The following is a 19,005-nucleotide window of genomic DNA, read 5'->3' as shown; positions in this document are numbered from 1 at the left end:
GAGGCTGACCTCGGGGGTAGGAAAACAGCGTGGCTGTGACGCACATGTCACTACCGACACTGGCAACCACACACAAATATGTATAACATCCACTCACTGACACACACACACACACACACACACATTAATTTGCACTCTGTACCACCTATAGTGTCTCTTCTTCCCACCACCTCCAACTGCCCACCCCTGCACGTTGCACAGTTCAGACGGCGTCCGAAAGCTCTTGAAACTCCAAAATGTGTGTGTCGCTTCTTTAAAGGTCTGTCACGTTGGAGAGTGTTGCCATAGTGATGTTTAAAGGCAGTTGGAGATGCTTTTTCTGAAAGTTTTCATTCAGTGGTTTCCATTCATCTGTGAAGGAAAGAATAATTACGGCGACATCAGGAGATGAAAGTGGTGGTGATATGGCGGAGGTTATTTATATTTAGTTTTAGTTATTATTTAGTTATTATTTTTTACTAGCGAGGAACCTTGATGAAAGCATTTCTGGGTCTCTCAGAATGGCTGAATTTGGCATCTAAAAGAATACGTCAGAGTGGAGAATTTGGCATCTAAAAGAATACGTCAGAGTTGTCATTTTCAAAAGGAACCCTGTGCAGCTGGAGTCTATCACATAATTCCAAAGGATCAGCATGTTCTAAAAGAAAGGAATAACCCAATAACCTCTGTCATTACTCCCTTCTCCACCCATCCCTCATGGGAGACTCGGATCAAAATGGCTGTTGCGTGGGCTGAATGACTCAATCGAATAATTACAGCCCCGTGATGAGGGTCAGTGACGGCCGGCATACCTCAAGTATTACCAACCCCCTTGAACCCCCGACTGCAGGTCATTAATAGACTCATGTGAAATGACACCATTATTCGCTGCAGTTTATTACTGGGAATTGTGGGTAGGCCGGACATGCCCTTTTCAGCGGCACTTATCCCTCTCTGCCGCGGGCCCGCTAAGTTTCCCAGAGAACGCTGATTGGTTCTCCGGAGTCCGGATGAGCTCCTGAGCCACCGAACCAGTGGGCTCTACAGAGTTAGGAGAAAATGTTGGCGGGGGTGGGGGGGGTCCAGGCAGAATTGACAGGTATGAAGGGGGAGTGTGTGTGTGTGTGTGTGTGTGTGTGTGTGTGTGTGTGTGTGTGTGTGTGTGTGTGTGTGTTCCCGTGTCAGGGCAGTAGGGTGGGGGTGTGTGGGGGGATTGGTGGACAGACATGAGCGAGGCCGTGCAAACGTCTGTCCATTAATGATGTCAAAGGAGCTCCGCACTAATGGGATTCACGTCTTCAGAATGTCCATCTGTCTGGGGTTATCCAGCGGCAGCGTTTAAGCCAGGTTTGATTAAATGTCAGATCCGAGGCGTGCCCGCTCTGAAAGGTGAAGCACAGGCATTTCAGATTGGTTTGAAAAGCTTGATGCGGGTGGGGGGCAATGCATTGGCGATGAAGGAAATTAATTTACATTGTAATAACATTAATATTAAAGTTGCATTCGCGGGAAGGCAGGAGGGGAATGGAAAAACTGCGCGTTGGGGTTTTTGTGGGTACGAATTATGTGTTCAGGGAGTCTTTAAGTAGTTCTCCAAGGAGAATATTGGCAGGCACTTACTTTGAGTATCACCACAGAAGAAATAATATCTGTTGGAGCTGCCTTTCAACATTGTTACTGTGACAGTTTAATGCATGCCTTCTTGCCTCACATCTACATCTGAATCGTTGTTGTTTCCTTTTGTCCCGGTTGCCAAAACGAGTTCTATAAACTCTCTCTACACGCCATAACTTCCAACCCCTGCATAGCAACTCACCCTGGTGCAACACAGGCCATTGGCTCACTTTGACATGGGCACTGGTTCAGATCTCGTTTTCTTTCCTTTTTTTTTTTTTTTGCTGAATGGTATTGAAGACAGGCCTTTTGTTTGCATGCTGGCAATGATGAAAAGAAGGGTGCATCTCGGCACCGGTGAAAATTGAGAGTTATTAATGGGTGACAGTGTGTGGCCGGCACTGGCAGTGTGATAAACGCTCCGGCTTGTTGCTGTTTTTATATCGCGTATTATATCAGCGCATTACCCACACACTCCCTCTCTCCGCTGGGCCGCACGGCTCGTTAATCGCCCTTGTCTCCGAGGTGTCACCGCGCACGTCCTTCCCGAGAGGTGCGGCAGGCTGCGGAGCCGTAAATCCGCGGGCCAGACTTTCCTGAGCCCTTGTGCGAGAGAAAACTAATTCATCATCATCATCATCATCCTCATTGCCATCGCTATCATCATCATCATCATCATCATCATCATCCTCACGTGCTAGACGAGCAGCGCCCTTCATCATGGCAGAGCTCCCATGTGCCGCCCCCAACCCCAACCCCAACCCCACCCCCACCCCCACATCTCCATCACGCTTCACCTCCTGGCACAACTCATAGCTCTTTTCATATCTGCCATCTCAAGGTGCCACCATAGATACTACTTGCTTTCTGACTTCATCTTTACCATTATCATAATCACCATCATCATCATCATCATTGTTGTCATCATAATCCTCATGATCCTCATTCTCATCCTTATCCTCATCATAATCATCATCATCATCATCATCATAATCGTCACCATTGTCCTTGCCTTGCTATTGCTATGATGAATTTTAAAGTCACTGTTCTCCATTGCTATTTCTAGAAGTGCACAGAGCTTCTTGGTGATGTCAAAGGATGTTCCAGTGAATGCGATAAGTGTAACCAACAATGACCCGCACCCCCCAACCCACCCCAACCTAATAACATGGTTTTTAGCTGCTAGATGGTACTTGCCTGTTCAATATCCATATGAATTCCCTCTATCTCCAGGCATGGAGACTCAAGGCCACATGGCCTGGTTCATAGTCCCTTAAATCTGAAGTGTTTGGACACAAGAGTGCAGAGTGTGGACTGAGATTGAGCGCAGTGTCGGGGTAATAGACTGAGAAACATTTCGGCTGTCCTCTCTGTGGCTTTCTCGGCAGGTTTAATAGGTAGGCTACCTCCGAGAAAATGCTTCATTAATCTTGAATTGTTTTCAGAGGAGACACAGGCTAATTAACTCTGGCTTCAATCTGGGTGCGAAACAATGGGCTGGGAGAAAGTTTCAACGCTGTTGATGTTGTATCGACTGTAGTTACAAAAGAGGGGGTAATTACGACAGAGTTTTGCTTTGTAAACTGTGAGAGCATGATACACAAACACACCCTTGATTGTTTTGGTGTATTAGGTGTTAGGTTAACGGTTTGGACAATTTTTTCCTCCCCAATGATGGTTTCACTCATAATTGCACTACTCAAATTTAGATAACAGCAAATTTCTTCAACACAGGCTCATTATTTTTTTACTTTCATGAAATAACAAGGAGACATTTATCATGAAACTGTCTTTCTGCTACTGATGGGAAAGGGTCATTTTAACAATGCAATGGTATTTCATTCGTTTTCAGAACCCCCCATGTGGTCAGTTATCAGTTGATGGAAATGCTCTGCAAGTGGATGATATAATTTTAGTCTTGGACACTGCACTTGCTGAGAGCTTGGGAATGTATAAGTGGTATGGCGTTTGTACGGTCTAATAGTGCCCTGTTGCCCTTGGCAGGCATGCTGTTGCAGAGCCAGACTCAATGCCATTACTCTCGCTCCTGATTTATATCATGACGTTTGCCTTTTTCCTCCAAATCCAATTGCCCAAGAGCTGCATCCACGCCGGTGTTTAGAGCTGAAGTAAGCCAGCTTGTAAATCAGCATTCAAGGCTGGGTGTGTGCACATCACCAGCCAACTCCAATTCGCCACATACACACACACACACAAACACAGACACACACACAGACTTTGACACAGACATAGACCCACATATGAGCAAATACTTACACACAAGGACCCACAAATACATGTACACACACACACACACACACACACACACACACACACACACACACACACACACACACACACACACACACACACACACACAGAGAGAAATGCACACAAATGCAGTGCCATGCCACACCTCTGCAAACACACTGTGCAGCAGGAATTCTTTGGGGAGCAAAAGGGGGATTGATAGAGCTGGAAAAGAATATAATTTCCACCTCTAACCCCCCCCCCCCCCCCCCAATCCCATCCCTCTCTCGAGGTACATACATGATGAGTGCTACCTCTCCCATAATGCATGATGGTTACTGGGCTCATGCTGTCTGTCCAGCCTCAACCACAAGCTCATCTGATGTCACATTTCTGGGCCGCCCCCTCGGAGATGGAGGTGGGTTTGTGGAGTTGTGAAGGGTGGGGTTAGTGGTCCCTAGAGACATCCTCAGTGCCACAAGTCATCCAGAGAGCTCTGGAGCTGGATGGAGACAGTGGATGAGCCCAGGATGGCGGATAGCGGATAGCTTCGCAATCTCTCGGCATAAAGCTACCGTGTGAATTGTATATTGGTCAATTAGATATCGTTCTATGTGAGCTGTCATGTATGACGCTTGGTTATTGTTTAAGGATTCTCATGAGCTACCTCCCACCCCTGTGTTGATCAAATATCCCATACATCATACTGGAATGTTAGTGACGCTGTTTGCACCCGCATCTCTATCATGATTTGATTAAATACTATATATATATATATATATATATATATACATGTTGCAGTGGTGGCTTAAGACAAGAAAGGAAATGTGTATTATCAGTCTCTGCATGATCACATTGCTTCCGTCATTTCCCTCCTCCTCAGGCATGCTGCTGTGTGGACCTCACGCGTAGATGGATCCACCTCAGACATGAAAAATGAATATTTCAACGAGTATTGATAATTGATTTCCCGTTAGCAGCTCTAATCACAGCTGCTATCTACACCGATGTCTGATGGTGTTAGTTACAGTTCCCAACCAAAGCAGGGTGTGTGTGTGTGTGTGAGGCGTGAAGCAACAACAGCGGGAAAACGGGTTTTCCCTCTATAGCATTTCACACTGCCATGGGTGAGATATGCAGCTTTAAAGTATGTTTTTGAAACCTCCACCTTGAGTTTTGTTTCTATGGCAACTCAATTTCCAGCCCCAGATAAAAAGACCCATTATGTTTTTTTTTTCCTTTTTTTTTCTCCTTTCTTTTTTTGTGGTGAATTCAAGTCGGAATGTGTATCTTTTTTTGGTGGTTTGGAGGGAGATTTGTCTTGTTAAAGAACTGACAAGTTTGCTTAGGCTTTCAGACCTCTGTGTTGCCAAGAAAGATCTGACCAGATGACTTCGATCTGATTTACCCAGCACTGTGATATCCTACATAGAGCTCATCATAAGAGACAAAAATCACAGCCTGACACATTGGACTCATACTGCTTGGCTGGTTCTTTATTTGAACCATTTATCTTTTCAAGGTGTGCACACAATAGCACCAGGCATTTTTGGGTGTAAATATTTGTTTTCTCTTGAAAACATAACAGTGTGAGTCTAATCTGCTAAAACACAGGCAATCACCCACACATAAGTTGCTGGATGAATATATACTGGTACTTAATGTAAACAGATGTACATATACAGCTTTGTGACATATGGAAGATAATTAGGACTAGAGTGTTATATGTGTATTGAGCTGTAACAGATATAACATGTGGGCTTTGCAGCATTATTGTGCCAGCTATCTCCCACTCTCTGTCTGCAGAGTACCGTGAAAATTAAACTCTCGGTCATAGACTGTGTGGTCCCAGATGGGTCAGTTTATGAATCACCAATCTGTATCACACACTCACACACACACAAACACACACACACACACACACGCACACACATACACACACACACACACACCATCTACTTCGAATTTAAGATTATTTGCTAGTCAGCAAAATGTGTTTAGATTTGCCTCACTAGACATTTTTTTAGAACATTACTTGCCTGTTTACATCAGGAGGCAGCTAGCAGAAAATGAGAGCGAACACACAGGCCAGCAACATGGCCGATGCAAGAAGACATGGGGCCAGGAGGCAATTTCAGTAGACAGTATCACACAGTGCAATACAAGGCTTTTGTCCCCCTGAAAAGTGATTGTGCTTGTATAGCCTCTCAGATGAGTGTGTCAGGTAGTCTACTAAATATGCAACCATAAAGGATGATGAAACAAGCATTTCATGTACACACATTCCACTGCTCTCAATTCTAATGCAATTCCTGATTTGTAAATTGGTTTTGCGTAATGACAGTGTTGTATGCCATTACTTACAAAGATCAAAACATCTTTTTGTTCCCAGAATTTCATTTCCTACTTCAGGCACCTAATCTAATTCATGTGTGCTGTAATGTGTCATGGTCGACTATCATGCTTGTTTCAGTATTCAACATTTTTAGTACAATTGTAGCTTGTTTTCTCGTGTTTCAATCAATTAACAATTTCACGCTCCGGTGATTTCATGATGTAACAATGCCTTCATGGTTTTTTCGCCTACCGTAGGAGCCATCTTCGATGAGTCTGCCAAGAAGGACGACGAGGTTTTCCGTCTCGCCGTGGCCGACCTCAACCTCAACAACGAGATCCTGGAGACGGAGAAGATCACCGTCTCGGTGGAGTTTGTGGACGGGAGCAATCCCTTTCAGGCCGTCCAGGAAGGTAAGACTTCACAACTCTCTCTCTCTCTCTCTCTCTCTCTCTCTCTCTCTCTCTCTCTCTTTCTCTCTCTCTCTCTCTTGTGTGCACTTCCCCTCCCTTTGCGCTCCTCTTTATGCTTTAGTGCCGCGGGACGTTTTTCTGTCTGCCATGAAATTATTTATATGTGAGATTTCAAAAAGAGTCTTCTGAAAAAAAGAGAAGAACAAAAAAAAACAGGCACAATGAAGTTCCCAGACAGGCGCTGCCATTCTCTCAGTTGCAGTGCAGTGCATCTACTCACGGATGCCCCACGCTGTGTAGATCAAAGGTGTGCCCTGCAGGCCAGAGCTAATCTTATGTTTATTAATGTGTTCAGTGCTTTCATTATTTTTTAGCATTGTTCAATCTGTGGAACTGTTTAATGACCAAAACGAACACTTGGTATTTTATTAGTAATGGCACATGCTCAAAAACTGGCCCAATTTAATGGAGGTAATTAGTCATACATGAATGACTGGAAGTATTATTGTGTATCAACTTGAACTGTTTGGCTAATATTTTGCATAGTCTACGCGCCAGATTAATTTCGAGCAAGGCGTGATATTTTTAACATCAGATCTCATTAATGCAGAAAAACGTGGGCCTCTGTATCATTCAGCCATGAAAATGACCCTATAACACCAGCTATGGAGTAGTCAGGAGTATGGGTAGACCAAGGTTTGTCTAATACGTACAGATGGAAACAGATTTAACTGCAGTTAACAGAAACTTACATTTCACTAATCATCTGGTGAGACATGCAGATAGTTACTGTATCTCCATTTGTGACTTATCATGCCTCACCAAAAATGTCCTCTGATCAAACAGAAATGGCAATAGTGATCATGGTGAGACGGCCATTCAGGCGAAACACAATAATGTGTGATTCATCCTCTTACGCCACAGTGTCTGCAAAGCTGTCTTGTTCTTGCTCTTTGTTTACGGGAATAGGAATAGGGCATGAACTAGCTAAAAACGAAATCTCCGACAACAATGAAAATGGACAAATGGCAAAAACAAAATGTGTCTCTGTATGGCACTAGTCAATTTGTGCAGTGTTCTCATGTTTCCAACATGGCATGCTATGGGAGCCATGTTTCTAATATGATGCAATTGCAGTAACGTTGCAGCGGAACATGCTGCTCAGATAATTGACCAAACTGCCAGAGGAAACTGTCGGCTTGTGTGGCAGGAGACTGCCATTTTCCTGACAAGCCCTTGATTTAGCCAGCACGCTGTCAAACACCTGCCCAGCATCATCAGCCTGGCCAGGGTCGTGGTCAGAAAACATATGGTGCCTCTCTGCATTGATAAGACACTGATTGGTCTTCGGACATGTGTGTGTGTGTGTGTGTGTGTGTGTGTGTCTGTGTGTGTGTGTGTCTGTGTGTGTGTGTGTGTGTGTGTGTGTGCGTGTGTGTGTGTGCGTGTGTGTGTGTGTGTGTGTGTGTGTGTGTCTGTGTGTGTCTGTGTGGTTAATTTCTGTGTATTTGTTTCCCTAGCAAACAAAACAGTTTATAATTGTTTCACCCAGCTTTTCGGCTAGCTCCTTAGGTGTAGGGGGCAATTCAGTTCACCGAATTGCACATAGACGCTGTCCCCATCAAGTGTATGTGTGTGTGTATGTGTGTGTGTGTGTGTGTTTATGTAAAAAAAAACTAGCCCCTGGGTATCTGCTTGGAAAGAAAGCCTGCCCAGCACTACAGTACTCTGTTTGTGCAATTTCTTTGAACTTCATCATATCCGAACTATGTATTGTATACTTTGACCACTTTTAGTTGCATACAGTGTGTGGAGGCCACCAGGATCAATTCAAAATGCATATTTTGTACAGAAAAAATCCTGAATTGCTTTGTTGGTAATAGCCTCCAACAGATCAAATGCAGTATTTATTGATTTTGGAGGGAAGTCTCATTATTGGCCTTGCACTTTTTGTTCACTCAGAATGACAATTTTCTTTGTCGTACGTGTAGTCCCAAATGGGATACATGTACTAGACCCATTCTCTTAGGGTGAATCATGGCTTTTGGCACATTGGAACACAATGCTTTTTCATGAATAATGGTTACTGTGTGCAGTGTACTGTAGCTAGCCTAATGGCCAATAAACATCAGCACCATTCTCGGTGTATGGTGTCAATAGGCTTTATCTTTTTTCCTTTCCTAGCTGAGGTTATCAACTCAGGTCCTGCATTTGCAAGTGTTGGAATTTTATAGGCGTGCTTTTCATGTAAATAGTTTTAGGAGGGTGTGAAGACTGGAGAATTGTATGAATAGAATAAAATTGCCCACGCCCATCGGAGATAGTGGGAGTTTTAATGCATTAAAAACCTTTGAAATTCAGTTAAGTAGGTTAAAGCCTCTTATGGACTGAGGAGAAACAGATGCGGTCTTACGTGATGTTGCCCTGCAGTTATCAAACATCAGTGCTCAATGCTTATAGGTGGCACAGAATAAGAGTCTGTCCTTGTGCATTGTTTACAGTAGGTGCTCTGTTTGTTCTCTACATTCGAGCATGATTCTAACCAATATTTGGGTTTGAGTTATGTTTGTAGTTTTTGGCCCTTCTTCACATTAGGGCTCTTGATAGTAAGCTCTAGTGTCTCAACCTCATCTGCCTCCTATTGGCTGGTACGCTTGTAACTTCTTCCTAAAGACAGCAGAACATTTTAAAGCAAGTATTTATGTCAGACTTGTCGGATTTAAATGTCCAACTGTTTGCCCTGAGATTTACTCTGTTTTCTTAGTATCTTAAGCAATTTTCTTCAGCTCAGTAGTGCAGAAATTATCCTGAATGAAAGGAACGTAACTACTTTGTGTCTCTCACTATGAAGAAAAAAAAACATCAAACAAAAAACAGACAGTATGTCAGTATTGTCCAAGATTTTTCTTTGTTGAAAGTGTTGGCTTCCACACTGGCGCCAGTAGCTCCTTTTGGCCTGTGTTGTCCTCGGTTGGTTTTGAGATGAGTGCTTTGTTGTTGGAGCTTAAAGGGGGCTGTAGATTCTTTTCCCATCAGCTGTGGGTCTGATGGTGAAGCCCAGGACGACTGAGTTCCATTGAGCACAATAAGTCATTACAATTCGTCTCCCACCGAAGCACACTGTAGGGTGTGAAGATTTGAAGCTACAGTAGATTTGGAGTACATGCACTCTAAGAGTAGTGTTGAGTCCCATCTGAATTGGACAAGGTTAATACATTTGTAACCATAATGATAATGTAGTAATAATGTAGTAATAATAGTGTTATAATGACTGAACAGTGTTCAGTGAAGGTGCAGGTGCAGATATGGACCCTTGGTATGTGTCTATTGTATTTTTCTGCTGTCACTTAGAGGAATTACTCTCTCTCTCTCTTGTATAATATGTTTTTGTTTTCAGGTAAATAGAAACTGTGTCTTCCCTCTGCTTTGCTAATTAGAATACAAGGATTTTTATGAACTACTGGGTAATGGGATAAACCAGAGTAGAGGGTCGATTGTGTGCATTGTTCATATCTTGCATGATTGAAGCAATAAACTTTTTCTTATGCCATGAACGTGCTAGGCAATCAATCCATATGGGAGAAGGGCATGTTAGGAAAATTGATTCTGGAGTGGCTCCCCAGCTGACTGTCTGTCCTGAGTTATCTCACAGATGCACAGATACCCTTTCAGAGTCACAACAAAGATTCTGTATCCCAAAGATGACGTTGTGTGGGTGTGAAACCCTGACAGAAGATGGAGATAGCGCATTGTGTGTGTGTGTGTGTGTGTGTGGGGGGGGGGGGGGGTGGGCAGCTGTCATCTTTGGAGGGGACACGCTGTTGAAGAAAATGAAATAGGAGGAAGTTTGACGACTCAGATGTGGCCAACTCCAGGCCTGAACCCTTCGTGTTGATAGATAGATAGATATATATATAGTGGTAGCCTGCGGGTACAGTCAGAGACTTGGGCACAGTGCTGTGCAGTGAATAGACCTCACTCCTCGACACCTTTAGAGGTGTGCTGGAGACAGAAGATAGTGCTCATGGCTTTTAGCTGTCTTATAGCACATCCACTTCCCATGTCCGAGGAGTTTGCAGGTTTGAGTTTAGTGCAGAGCTTTGCTTGTCCACATTCAAAAATATGATCACTAATGGCTTCATTACATTACATTTAACACATTAGGTATCATAGAGAAGGAAGAGAGTGCATGTGGTATTTTGATGTATCACATTACGAGGTGCAAGCTGAAAGTGACAGGTACTATAGATAATCACAGTCATAATTTCAGTGTAGATGAATGTATTATTGCGTTTTATAAAAGATGCCCAAAGGGAGAAAGGTAAAGGAGTGCGTCCAAAAAAACAAATGCTTCTAATTCTGACCACTTTGGCCACTGAAAATAGGATTTGCAAAACAAAATTACTGTCAATAATATGGTTGCTTTTAGAATGTAAGGTGGGCAGGAAAGATGGAGAATTACATGAACACAGAACTGTTTTGTTCAGATTTTCTTGATACTGTGAACATTTTTGTAATATGTTCTTCTCTTATTGGGATGAATATTTCATCAGTAATTGAGGTCAGTCAGTGTGATCCATTTTTCAGTCAAACCTGCCAGTTTCTTTTTTCTGTTGCCTTGTTATGGTTGTTTGTATAATCAGTGAGTTGTATTCCAAGTTATGTTTCAAAATATATTTTTGTTTTCAAAAGAACCAATTTAAAATAATGAAAGGGCTAGGAAGGATTTTTACTCAAAAACAATCTGAATCGCATATGTCATTTGAAAGGTACTGTCAATCACAATTGAGATGCATAAATCTGATTGTTTCAGTTTTTCACCATTGATTTGATTATTATTTTTCTATAAAGAGATATGAGTTTTACATTCCCAAGCAAGGATTCCAAGGCAAACAAATTGCAAGCAGATTTTACCAAAATATATATATTTTTTATTTTGCTAAACTGTTGGGATGTTGAAGAAGCTGCCTGACAAACTACTACAAGCTACTAACTTGTATGACCTCAGAAACACGTCTTTACATTTCCTCCATTGTCTCTGCCCAGCCTGTCATAAATGTGTTCTTTTAAAAAAGAAAAACTAGAATATCTCTTCAGCTTTGATTGGTTCTGACAGTAAACCAAAAGTTAAATTCCACTCTCTGGCTCTCATGAATGTTTTAAGAGTTTTTTTTTTTTGTTCCAGGGGCCAGATATCTTGTCCAAAATATATTCAATTCAGTTTCACTCCCCTGCCTTTGAAAGCCAGTCATGTAGTGCTTTAGCGGAACAGTGTGATCGCAAGTAGTGGTGCTCACCTGTTGCTGCTTGATACCCCCCCCTCCCCCCTCGGTCCTGTGTGTCGTGTTGTTGTAGTGACCCATTTTGCCCTCCTCACCATGCCAACCATCACGCCACCTTCCCCATGCTGAGCGCCTCCTCATCTTCTAACGCCCCATACTAGCACCTCCCCCCTACCCCCCCCCCCTCCCCCCAACCAAAAGCCAGCATTCCTGAGGAAGCTGCCACAATCCAATTATCCGGACTCCAATCAATGCGAAGGGAGGCGGCTCCTGCCGCGAGCCTGACATTTGTAATAAAGCCGTGCTATGATGGCATTCTGCAGCTGACAGCTGCCCAGAAGCCCCCTCTTTCTGCTGAGGGCCCGCGGCTCCTCAGAGGAACTTGGCTGGGCGATAATGTGGCCGCGCTGGCAATCGCCTCCGAAGCCGGAGCTGGCACCTAACAGCGCTTCCCATGAATGGCAGATTAATTTTTTTTTCGGTTATGAATGTCCAGTTGGGCATGGGGGGTGGGGGCGTACCAAATGTCTCTATTGGGGAGGCGCAGCAAGAGTCAAGCATTTCCTGCTCATGTGGTGTGCGGTTGTGTGTGTGTGTGTGTGTGTGTGTGTGTGTGTGTGTGTGTGTGTGTGTGTGTGTGTGTGTGTGTGTTTGTGTGTGTGTATGTGTGTGTGTGTGTTTGTGTGTGTGTATGTGTGTGTGTGTGTCTGAATCACCATTGGAAAGACGAGGTCATTCACAGGAAGAAGCCAGCATTCACTGGGCCTCAGATGAATTAAAAAAGGAGCTTTAGAGGCCACAGTGATGTAATGAAGACTTTAGACTTTTGCGGTAGCGACAGAGGAGAATAGAACAGAGAATTTTTTTTTTCTTACATTTCATCAGTGTCTGATGCCCAGCCATTTTAACAGCACTTGCTTTGACTACTTGAATCCTTGCCAGGCTTATGCAAAGTAGCGATTCAAGACGTGGGGTTTCCATCCGCTATTCACAGAAGAATTAAACGGCAAACAATCCTCCCATCTGACTCTTTTGTGCCGAGCGGGAAAATTTGAGGGGCTTGCATAAACAGTCAATAAATTAATAGCATGCATAGAAACAGTATGGCCAAGGCCATCACAAAATGGGCTCGCTCTCATACCTATGTTTTATGGACTCCATAAAGCACAGTGCTTCAACTGGCCAAAAAGCTCTTTGTGTTTTAGTGTTTTCAAACAGCACAAATGGCCTCAGTGATGGTGATGGTGGTGGTGGTGGTGGTGGTGCTGGGTGGGGGCAGCACAGTAAGCAATTCAGGGTGCCAAGATCCAGAGTGCAGGCTGTGCCTCAGAGAGGCTTCGGCTCACTTCATCACTGGCAGGAAGTCCTACTGATTCATTACGGCATGAGGACATCTGATGGGACCGTTGTGTTGCCTTTCGATGTTCTCTCCATTTATATTTTTCCATTTGTACCTGTGTGTGCTCATCTCTTTCTTTCTTTCTTGTTTTTCTCATGCTGCGGGTGTTGAGTGTTTGTAGTGAGTGTTGAGGGTTTTGTGAATGTTTGTATTTGTGTGTGTGTGTGTGTGTGTGTGTGTGTATGTGTGTGTGTGTGTGTGTGTGTGTGTGTGTGTGTGTGTTTGTCTCTGTGTGTGTGTGTGTGTGAGAGAGAGAGAGAGAGAGAGAGGGACATTTTACTTTCATCAGTCAAAGCAGATAGTGCTTTCAGTGGACTGAAAGAACAAGTGAAACTTCCCTGGGGCTAGAATCCTGTCTCTCTCTCTTCCCCCCACCTCCCTCTCTGTCTCTCTCTCTCTTTCTTTCTCTCACACACTCTATCTGTCTCTACCTGCAAAGCCTTGCTCCCACAATGGACATTCTGAGCAGAAATCAGAGCTTTCATTTCTTTCTCAGATTTCCTCCTTCACCTCGGTCGAGCTTCCTGTGAAACAACCCCAATGCCCCCTGTCACTCTAATGACACTGTGCAGGCCTGATTGGTCTGAGCTGCTTTGGAGACGCTGAATGAATTGTTCAAAGCGAGGCAGTCTCGCCTCACTCTGGCAGGAATCTGACTGTGAAAACAGGCACTAACATCCACCTCCGCAACAGAAATTGAATACAAATTAGGCTGCAGGCCCATTATATTGATTTGAATCACTCTCAAGGGTTATAATGAGGAGCACGGCCCCCTCCCCTTTCCTGAGATGGAAATGCACGGCCATTGGTTCGGCCTTTTCCAGCCTGTCCGTCACGCTGCGTCCATCACTGACCACCCTTTCTGCAGCAGCTGGCCGTGGGATGTGAACGATTTGCAAAGGAGGGGAGAGCTCGGACTCAAGGTGCTCGAGGCGAGGTGTTGGATTGGTGTGAGGAGTAGGAAGCTGCCCCCCCCCCCTCCTTCCCCTCTCAACAACACCGCCACTTGCCACTGCCTCACACAAGGGAATGGAGAAAATGGAGATGACACGTCCTAGTTTGCAGTGTGTGTGTGTGTGTGTGTGTGTGTGTGTGTGTGTGTGTGTGTGTGTGTGTGTGGTGTGAGTGTCAACAAGAAGTGAGGTGTCACACTTCCACCAGAGTGGAGGTAATGACCCGAGTGTGTGAGGAGGGGGGTGATATCTAGCCCATTGATTTGCCCATTGATCAGACCCGTCCTTAGCCCTCAGAAGTCAGACAGGCCAGGTACACAGAGCAGAGGAGAGGGATCTGAATGTGCTCCAACTGTCACGCACACGCACACACACACACACACACACACACACACACACACACACACACACACACAGATAGAGACCAAATGCATGGTGAACGATGAACTGAACTGTAACACAACCTGCCTTGAGGGCCTGTCTTAGCAACAGAGAATCGTGGTACATCTAACTGACCAAGACTCAGAGTCCTGTCGTGTTATTACACTGGTCACGTTCTGAGCCATCCAATGTCACCTGCTCTTTTTTTCCTTCTTTGTTTTCTCTTCCTGGTTGAGGAACTGGGCTAATTGGCAACTATTGACAAATAAACTGAGGAGGGCATGGTAGCCTCGGAGGCTGGACTGTGCTCCTTTTGCCAGGCTGCTCAGGGGCACTGCAGAGGCCTGGCTGTTCTGTTTTTCTCGTTTTCACAGTGACGCAGGGCTGGTTTGGGGGCATCCTCTTCGCACCACTGAGTCATGCTGTCTGACGCTCCCTCTTTCATCTCCCTCCTGGCTTTTTACTCCCTTCTTCTTCCTCCTCTCCTCCTGCCTCTCTGGTTTTTTTTTTGCATCCCCCCATCGGCAGCAGGCCGTCATCTATCACTCTGGCAGCGATTAGGATCCTCGGCTGCTGTCATCTGAGACAGGCTGTCAGTCAGTCGGCTGAGTTACTGAGCCCATGTTACCCACACTCACTGAGGGAAATCATCATCCCCCCCACACACACACACCCCTGTTTTAATATCAATTCATTACGCTAACATTTGCTTCCTCTGACGCTCAAGGTAGAGCGATAGGTCGGGAGGTGTAACCTTATAGGGGATAATTCCGTCAGATTGCCCTTATTTGTTGGACAATTTATCGTGTAAAATTGAGAGTGCGGTGACATGGGATAATGGCTGTATTTGCACTTTTTTTTTATTTATGCGACATTCATCTTTTGAACTGCGTGGAGGCTCTGACAAATGTTCTCACTGTCTGATAGTTCCTGCGCTTCGCCCCTCCATATATTTTTTAAAGTGTCACATATTGAAAGCAGTGCATTTGTGATATGACTGCGAGTTCCATCTTGTCACAAGAGCCAGAATTCGAGTGATCGAGCCAAAGCCGAAATTACTTTTCAGCAAGAAAGTAAATGGCTGGGATCAGAGAAACGCCATTTTCAGCAATCCCATGGAAATGTTTCTTGCATTTTTGAGAATGGCAATTTATGCAAGAGAAGGAATGAACTGAGAAAAAAACATCTGTGCTGCCTTGTGTCTCTGTAGACAAGCGGCGACTTCCTAAATGCAACCGAGTCCTTCTGAGAATCTTTTGCAAACTTGGAAGTCTGTTTTGTCAGTTGATTTCACAATGATTCCCTGAGGAAATTAAATATGTGTGATGCAAAAAGGCCTGGTGTAAATGAAACATCTTATTATGGCTTCAACTGTTAACTAACTACATCCTTGTAAAATGCACTGAGCCATTTTAAAACACCAACAACGAATGCTGCTGCCTTCTTGCCTTCTCCCACAATGCTACAGCTTTGGGCTTCCTCTGTGGGGAAAACATTGAGTAGGCGTTAGTGTTGAATCAGCATCTCACTATTTTGCAGGGTATTGAAATCACACAAATAGGTTTTTTTTTCCGAGGTAGTTTTTTAGCCACTAAAAAACACTTCCTGCTTCTAGTCGGAGTGTTACTAGTGCATGTGCTCCACAGGTTGGATGGAGGTGTGGGAGGTGGCGCTGCCTTGAGCAGGAGTCCTAAGCTGGACAGGAGAAAAAACACACCACACCAAAGGGCAGCAGGTGATGTGGAAGCAGGCAGTTTTAGAAACCTTTTTCTCTGTGAACCTCAGCATCAGTTTTTCAGTTACCCTATATTTTTGGGCTCTTTAGCCTATTAGACAGGAGAAAATGACGAGAGGACCCGGAAATGATTGGTAGAGAGAGAGAGATGATGAGTGGATACGTGAAATGACCTCAGGGTGGACTCAAACCCGGGTACCCCTGGGCACTGAGCCCATTTATGGTACAAGACACCAATGCTACCGCTGAACTACAGTACAGCTCTCCCCAAAGCATCTGTTTTAAAGAAGTCATGGGTCCTAATGGTTTTAGCCTCTGAAGATTTCCAGTGGTAACGACCTCCACATGTCCCCTCTTCCTTTTCACTCTAATCCATATACAGTAGAAACGTTTACTTTGGGGTTAAAGCAGCACGGGGTGAGTTTTGAGCAAGCTGGCTACCTAAAAGGCATGCAAAACCTTGCAAATACCACCCCGGTGTTTCAGCCCGGAAACACCAAACCGCCATCTACCATCAAACTGCCAATTTATTTGAAGATAATACCAAAACTAGTAGTCAAAAAGTGCCAAATTGTTGCATAGTGTTGCTCACAGTGGTGATTCCTCCCCCAGGCACACACACACACGCACACATGCAAACACTCAAATTCTGTCTAACCTACACACCACTCAAGCAGTCCTGTGAGTCCGTCCAAATATGACGTATATGAGTGCCACGCACTAACGTACAATAATCAAAGTGCCTCTGTTTATTTAATTAAAAGCACCAACATTTTTCAAACTGCTGCCACATGACGCTTTCAAAATGCCAGCTTGCCTGTTGTTGAGCGAGGGGGTTGTTTCCTGTGATATGGAGAGAGAGAGAAAATGAGAAAGAGAGAAACTCCCTAGGGAGAGATGATTGCTTTGTGAGTTTTAATGTCATGATGCAGTTTTATATGGCCAGTTGCACTATACAAACACTTCATAGCTTTTGTTAGATGAGATGAACAGTTTCACGGCGAGAGGCCGTAAAAGACAGTCACCTTCACCTCTCCTAATTGAATTAACTTCCTCCGCACTGCAACAGCACGGCCAGTGCAACTGTGATGACCATGTGTCTGTGGTGGCGCAGTGTGGAGGAGGTAGCCAGGGGGCCTGGGGTAGCTGATGGACAGTAAGCTGGTAGATGAATGGATGGGTCTCCTGGACAGCCCGGCAGTCAACGTTAATTCCTTCTTTTGTTTTCCAGACACAATCCACATTTCCCTGCTGTGGGAAAAAAAAAAGGGGGGGGGGGGGGTCGTCCATCGAGACGGACAAATGGAGAGTGACGGACTAGTGTCCATGGGGGTGGTGTGAAAGCCTTGACTGTGTGGTGGAGTTTCATCAGCGGATGGCGTATAATCAGGGCCTTTTTACCGTGGTCCAGCCGGTGACAGAAAAGCCTGTCACCATGGCAATGGCCGTCATCATTGTGTCAGTGTCACCAGGCAGCGGGCTTGCGATGCGCGCAGTGAGTTGGATTTGTGCAACCTGATGAGTTTCTCCCTTGATACTATTATGTCTGTCTGTGTGTGTGTGTGTGTGTGTGTGTGTGTGTGTGTTCGTTGTGATGCTATCGGGTGTGACTTTGGCTATGAGGCGGAGGGTTTAGAGGGCAGTAATGAGATTCCTCTCTCTCCCTGCTCTCATTCTCTCAGAACTCTGCATGAAGATTTGTGGGAGGTTTGGAGAGGGTCACGAAATGGTGCTTTGAGGAACACCACCACTGGGCCGCCTGTATTTGCCCTCCTTTTTTCGCCCACTCCCCTTGTTCTCTCTCTCTCTCTCTCTCTCTTTCTCTCTCTCTCTTTCTCTCTCTCTCTCTCTGTCTCTCCATATCTCCAGGATTTATATGTATTTTTTCCTCAGCACCTTGCGTCTCTGACAGGTATAAATATAAATATTGCATAGGCCAATCAGCGGTGGGGGAATAAAAAAAATAAAAAAACAGTCCCAGCAGACCGAGTAATAAAGACCAAATCAAATAAGAAAAGAGTTTGATGAAATGTAAGTGGTGAGGTGTTATAGAAGGGACTGTTGCAGATCACATTACACAGCAATGCCACACTCGCCTCTCCCCCTCTCCCTCCCTATCTTTACTCTCTCCCACCGCCTGTTGTTGATGGAGCCTGTCTGATCCCCCCTCCTCCCATCCTCACACACACACACACACACACACACACACACACACACACACGCACACACACACCCTTACTCTCCACCGGCACCGGCTCAGGAGTGCGGCTTGCTGCTCGGCATCGTAATGAAAGAGCCCCAGCTCTCCCAGGCCAGCAAAACTGGAGCCATTAAACTGCATTAAAGCACAATAAGATCTCTGTCTCTTTGTGTGAGAGAAAGAAAATGTCGGCTTGCCGGGGCTCCCCTCTGCCAGCCAACCAGCCAGCCAACCGGCCACCCAGCCACCTGAATTACACAAATACAGCCAGAGAAATGGAGAAAACAAACCCACAACCGATTCTTCATGTCGTTTGCAGGGCTACCAAGCCAGCCATATGTGAACCAAGAGCGAAAAAATCTCCTGGTAATTTAATTTCCCTTTCCTGCACCATCTCTCTTCCAAAACACATCAAGTTGGAACGCTAACGTAAGGGCAGTGTACCCTCAGTGCACATGGCTGCC

General features: G+C 44.9%; 1 protein-coding gene across 3 annotated transcripts in view; it reads left to right on the top strand.

The window, feature by feature from the left end:
- The window catches only part of grid2 (glutamate receptor, ionotropic, delta 2), a 324,417-nt gene that overhangs the window by 31,240 nt on the left and 274,172 nt on the right, over nucleotides 1-19,005 (top strand). For all 3 annotated transcript variants that reach the window (XR_006033507.1, XM_042100271.1, XM_042100272.1), the window contains exon 2: nucleotides 6,436-6,591. Coding sequence is in view for 2 of the 3 variants with exons in the window: in XM_042100271.1 (XP_041956205.1) it covers nucleotides 6,436-6,591 (156 nt within the window). In the remaining variant the exon portion in view is untranslated. The remainder of the gene's footprint in view (nucleotides 1-6,435; nucleotides 6,592-19,005) is intronic.

The sequence above is a fragment of the Alosa sapidissima genome, chromosome 8, assembly GCF_018492685.1.
Source record: "Alosa sapidissima isolate fAloSap1 chromosome 8, fAloSap1.pri, whole genome shotgun sequence".
Taxonomy (NCBI): Eukaryota; Metazoa; Chordata; class Actinopteri; order Clupeiformes; family Clupeidae; genus Alosa; species Alosa sapidissima.
This window is presented reverse-complemented; position numbering and strand designations above follow the sequence as displayed.